Raw genomic sequence first — 6000 nt, 5'->3', positions numbered from 1 at the left:
AATTAAATGACACAACTTCCCTCAGTGGCCAAGCGCCACTGGCTACTGAATTAACAAAAAAGTTAATTCAGGGGCTGTCACTTTCGTGTTTGTCGCCTCTTCAGGGTTTTAGTGTTCCTGAGGCTTGTGTGTCATGTATTCTTGCATGTGACCCGCTTGGTGCTGCCACTTGAGTTGTACGCCAACAGTTAATCTTCTGGTGCGGTTAACTGACCCCGGTACTCCAGATTTAAGCCCAATGACTTTTTTTTTTTTGGGGGGGGGGGGGGGGGGGGCTGAGTGGTGCGAATACCCTCCGATGGTTTCGCACTGCCCAGGAAACCTATCCGTAACGCGTTACTTATGCTAACACGTTACGGATAAATAACGCATAAGGCAATTCATGCGTTACTTATGCGTCACATATGCCTTACTTATGCGTGACACATAAGTTTCCCACGCTATCTGAAAGCATCGTATGCCGCCTAGAATGGGCACGCTGCAATGGGCACGCCGCACGCATTTTTATTCGCGCAATCGGCCGCTGGTCCTGTCATTCATTTTTGTTGGTCTTTATAGCTTATTAAAGCTCTGTTTTCAAAGAAAGCTGCATATTTTTTTATTTTTTTTTTTTGAAATGTGGCAATTGTCGATACAGGCCAACTTCAGTTCGTCCTCAATGTCCCTTTAACATATATCGATAGCTGTGTCTCTAAAGCAGTTGTGTTCCAGGGGAATTTTCTCCTTTTGGGGGAATTTTTGGAGTAAAATCTGCGAAAAGGAAATTTCTACTACGGAGGTTAAGGAAATTTTGCGGAATTTTCTGCAGAAAAATATCGGGTCTGGAATAGTGCACTTTTGGGCCTGATGGAGAGAATTTTCGGTTCCGCAATGGAACAGTATCGCTGCTCTAAAGTGTATCGTGGTGTCGGAACACCACTGGTATAGACAAGAAGACGCAGACGATATAACAAGCTGCCATGATAATTTTATTTGCTATGTACAAACATCACACTGCAGGAGACATGGTGCATGCGTAGGCTATCACAGAAGCAGATTTCTTTTTTTATTCAGCAGACGTGTCTCCCTACAGAAGTAGCGACTCCAAAGTACGCGGTAAGCGAAGCCTGCTTCAGTATTGGTCCCGATGTAATATAGTGCTCGCTGTCTGCCTACAGTTTTCGGACCGGTTTCCGCCCTCAAAACGACCCTTGCAGCCAGTCAGAAACATTTCGTTATTAATGGACATGCCTCATTTACGTCATCAGTTTAAACGAGTACTAACACGTTCCTGAATTGCGGTTCCTTTTTCAGTTTTAATAGGTAACAACTGAACATATAACTGTCCATTTTGACTCTGAAACCTGATGCAAACAATAAAAAAAAAACACCTTCATTTGTCGCTACCAGTTACGGTTTCGATTACGAAGAGCGACAAATACGTCGTGACGTCACCAGGCGTTCAGGCATATACAAGTGATCATTATATGTGGGCTCTCAAATCTCTGACGTGCTGCTACACGCCAAATCTGCGACGTAAGCATTCCTCGCTCACATACGCGTTGTGTTCTTCAGTTGACGTCCTTGTCACGATGTGCCTCAATTCACAGTCTTTACAGTCAATTCGCCGGGACCACCTGAAGTTAAAATGTCATTCAAACTGTTTTAGCTATTACACCTGATTGGAGCTGCTCACTACACAGGTAATGCAGCATCACAATTTTGTGTCAGTTCTCATTTAGTTGTGCAGCTCTGTTCGACGAACACGCGTTTGTAGAGCTTTCGTGCAGGCTTCTAAGTGTGGACATAATACATCTTCAATGTCGACCTTTTTCCGGTGTTAGAATTGACGGCGACTTTTCCTCATCACTTCTTGAACTTGGTCCAAAGGAAATTTACCACCGCGTTCCGTGACATGCGCAGAACGAACGACACCGTTTGCTTGGGGCGTCGCATGACTCGGGACATCCGTACTACGGTAACAGGCATGGCTGGTCGCTGGCTGCGTTTGGTGAGCCTCTTGGGAAGACGGCATAATTTTTACGGTGCGGTTCCAGCCGCTAAAAGCTCCTGTAGCGAAATGAATCAACAATATGGCATAATGTATCCATTAAAACTATGAATCAGGCTCATATTGCCCAAGTCACATCGAACCTATACGCTGAAAATACAAAAGTAGTAAAAAAAAGAGTAAGCTGTCCTCTGGCGCACTCCCTCAACAGGTCAGGGTGTGCTGGCCAAGCCTTGGGGTAGATTTCCACCACTAAAAATACGGAGTACTTACGGCTGACAACGGAAACAAATTCACTCTCAAAAACTTTTGAAGGTCTAGCAGTTATGAAAATTTTAACCGAGCTTTCAACCTCTTCTTTTTGCAAACCTCAAGACTTCCGGTGCCACGCTTAAATGCCTCCTCCAATTGCTAACTGCATCAAGTTACTTGCGGTGAAAATATACCTCCGTTGCCAAAGGCCAGGATTACGTATACTGAGTGACCGAAATATACCCCTGAACTTGGACAGCATACCTTGCCCCTAAAAGGGAGTGCTAGAGGAGAGTTTGCTCCCTTTTTACTCCCATATAGGCATATTCTTGTTTAGGGTGTACGAGGCACGGCATTGCTGCTTTGCTTCTGCTTTTGTTGACTCAAGATGTATTCTTCTTTGCTGCCATAGGAGCGAGAGTACACGCCACACACATTAAGAGCTCTGAGTACAGCCAAAGAGACGAGTCTTGGAGTGATTTTTACCACTTTGGCTCGTTTAAATTGCGCAAATTACAACCTCGTTACAACGGCACTGTTCCAAACCGTCGCCTTCTTATAAATACGGCAGCAGCGGCCAGCACTCTACAGCATATGCTCACCACGAACTCGCCGGTGCTAAGAGAACGTCCCGATAGATGGAATGGTGTTCCGCAAACTCGCGACGTTGCGCGCCTATAGGCATTAACAAGGTGCTGTTCAATAAGGAACTGAATGCGCGCGCGCAAATCAAAGCATCAAGGCGGGACTAGAATGCGTATAATGCGCAAATGAAGCGTGCCTACAACAACATAATTGATGGCTGCCCTTGTGTTTGGCGCCTTCCGAAGGTATCGTGTACAAACAAATAGAAGAACAATGAGTATGTGGGCATACGCCATGTAAAGTTCGAACACCTTGAACTGTGTGACGCGGTGTCCCGTGTCGTCAGCACCCTTAACCTCTGTCGACTTACAATTCTGGCGAATGCAACCCCGAGAAATATTCTTCTAGGCATGCATTATATATAGCATTGCCAAAACCTAAAAGTGACTGGCATTGTATGTCGATCTGAATCTGTCACCTGCGCGAGCTTTCGTACAAGGCGCTTGAGCCTGTGTCCCAATCCATATTAATTGTTCGAACGCTGTAGGAGACCCACCACGTGCAAGCCTCCAGAGCCTAACGTGACCTAAACCTTCCAAAACGGGTAAGCAGCCGTAGTTGACAGTTTAACGGTCGCCATATGTCAAGCATGGTCCTTTTCTGGTCCCTCGTTCTTGGTCCAAATTGAAGTCCGCAATTGACATGTAGACAGTTTTCGTCACAGGCAGCACGAGTCGTGAAAGCGATCGTACGAAGGCCGCAACTTTTGGGCGCTGCTGCCACCGGGTAAAAAGGTTGACCCAACTCATTTTCTTTTCCTGGAGTTTTTGCCATTTTAGATGAGTTAGCGACCCCTGCCTCAGAGTTCAGCAACCATAGTCTATGTTCCACGGGCGGTTCCATTGCAGACCGTCTGTAAGCACGCACACGCTTTTCCGAAGCGCCAGAAAATCCCACAAAGCAAGCCGGCAGCCGTTCAGTCGCTCGCGAGAAAGCTATACGTTACCGATAACCCTTCGCGAAGCACTGCATCTCGTTCCTTTAGTGATAGATAGTTCCTTTAGTTCATTGAGTCGCACACTCAAGGAATGTGAGGGTGCTTGTCACGGGACAGCCTGCCACACTGTTAAAGGTGTGCGAGAAAAAAAAAAAAGAAAACTGCTGCGTCCCGGACGCCGGCCTCGGCTAGCTGAGCAGCGTCTCGATCCACCCTCGCACCATGCACCCGACGTCGACGCCGCGGTCGAGCACGAAGGCGTGCCGGAAGCCCCGCTCGCAGAGGCGCACATCGGCCTCGGGAAACGTCCTGCGCATGTCGTCATAGTACTCGACCGGACTCCAGTGGTCGTTCTGGCCGTAGTAGACGATCAGCTTGTCCGCGTGGCGCGCGATGGTCTCGTTGTCCCGCTCGCGCACGTTCTGTATGATGTCGCGCGTGAAGACGAAGCAGGCCATGAGGCACTCGGGCCGGAAGTAGTTGACGGCGCCCCGCAGCGACGACCTGTGCGGCGTGGTGCAGGCGGTGGCCAGGAAGATGTACAGGCGGATGAGCAGGTTCTGCACGACGCGCGGCAGCAGCCGCAGAGCGGACAGCGTGGCCACGGTCAGCGGCCTCAGGTACGTCACCAGCGGGTTGATGATGCTGACGCGCGGACATGCGTCCAGGCTCTCGATGGCCGGGAAGAGCAGGAACGCCTTCTGCACCTGCGAACAAAGAACTGAATGTACACACTCGTCGTGCATGCAGCTGGCTATCCTGCACAGGCGGCCTGCTCTGAAGCCTTCCGCAGTGACAGAGCGCCAACACCGCCTGGTGACTGTCACGACGTTGCCTATTTATTTTCAGGTTTGGTGGTTAGGCTTAGGTGAAACTGGCTCAACCAGGATAGAAACCATGCTTGATTATAAGCCTGGTGACAAACACAAAGACCTGATGCCAACGGAATGCGTGCTCTGGCACAACAGAATGAAAAGTTCGATATCTCGCGAAATCAGGCGTAACCTGCCGTTGTCCGACGAAGCATATAGCGCTTGACAGCACTGAAGACTCGTTATAAATAAAATCTCAATCCAATGACGAAATTAGTTTTTTTTTTTCAAAATTTGTTCGATCTATTGAATGCCGCATCATTTCATGCTTATATCATCGTTTCGCTCTCAAGCTACTCACGTTGATGTCGGGTGCCCTCTTGAGGATCTCGAGCACCATGTGGCACCCGATGGAGTGGCCCACCAGAATGAGCGGAGCCCCGCTTGGAATGTACTGCTTGATGAAGGACAGCTTGTGGCCGATCTGGCCCTCGCACGAGTAAAGCGTCGGGTGGTCTGCGTGTAAAATGTGGACGAACAGAGACTGTCACAGAGCCGATCTGGATGGCGTAAGCCGACGTGAAGAGGAATCGCTGTGTATGTCTCCAGTATTTAAACGTGTAAGTTTGGTGTTTAAGCACAAAATTCTAGGTTTGAACCACAGAACGAGAAGCCCAAAGTCAGGCAAGTCGGAAGGTTCAAGCGGCAGCTATAAGGTGGAGGTGGTGACTGCCGGAGCAATCTTAAATCAGGCATGCCGCATGCTTTAAATATTCACTGGGCAGCTCACTTACGTGTATGACCTGGCTGAAGAATACCGCTGATAATCTTGCAGGCACGTCATTTGTAATGCTCCACTACAAACTTTAATTCGAAACTTTGTTGGCCATTATGTAACCAGTCTATTAAAGTTCAAGTAATTCGGCATGTAAATCGGCACACTAGAGATAATACTTCACCTCTATTGTACAATACAGCAGCAAAATTCGGTGTGCTGGGCGTCTCTGAAAGGATCGGTACACCTTAGGAATCGTAGCTACAGGCCTTAGTACTATACAAATAGGATGCTGAGCAGTCGAAACATCCAACAGTCTTACCATCTACAGGGTAGCTTTTGCCGTGTGTTCTAATGGCTAACTAAGCATCTGATAAATGGCTCATTAAGCATCATTAAGCACCTGAAGGGTCACCAGACAGACAAGAAGTGTAGACACAACATACTACAACGGTTCGTCAATTTTCTGTCCGATGTCCTGTTCGTGCTACAACGTAAAGTTACAGAGTAATGACATGCATATACACTGGTCAGAGTGTCTGCATACTCCTTTATTCAGCAGAGTCCAGTGCAAACACAATCCACGCAC

At 48.0% G+C, this 6000-nt stretch overlaps 1 protein-coding gene across 1 annotated transcript in view; it reads right to left on the bottom strand.

Annotated features, from left to right (window-relative positions):
• Window positions 1–947: 947 nt before the first annotated feature.
• The window catches only part of LOC149339641 (lipid droplet-associated hydrolase-like), a 50995-nt gene continuing 45942 nt past the window's right edge, over window positions 948–6000 (bottom strand). Inside the window, exons 3-4 of the mRNA XM_089548345.1 lie at window positions 4998–5152; window positions 948–4531 (exon numbers count right to left, since the gene is read on the bottom strand). Of these exons, the coding sequence (XP_089404471.1) occupies window positions 4013–4531; window positions 4998–5152 (674 nt within the window). The 3' untranslated portion in view covers window positions 948–4012. The remainder of the gene's footprint in view (window positions 4532–4997; window positions 5153–6000) is intronic.

Source organism: Amblyomma mixtum, chromosome 6 (genome assembly GCF_055824585.1).
Source record: "Amblyomma mixtum isolate Tamu chromosome 6, ASM5582458v1, whole genome shotgun sequence".
NCBI classification, from domain to species: domain Eukaryota; kingdom Metazoa; phylum Arthropoda; class Arachnida; order Ixodida; family Ixodidae; genus Amblyomma; species Amblyomma mixtum.
Note: the sequence above shows the minus strand (reverse complement) of the source record. Positions and strands in the feature narration are given on the sequence as shown.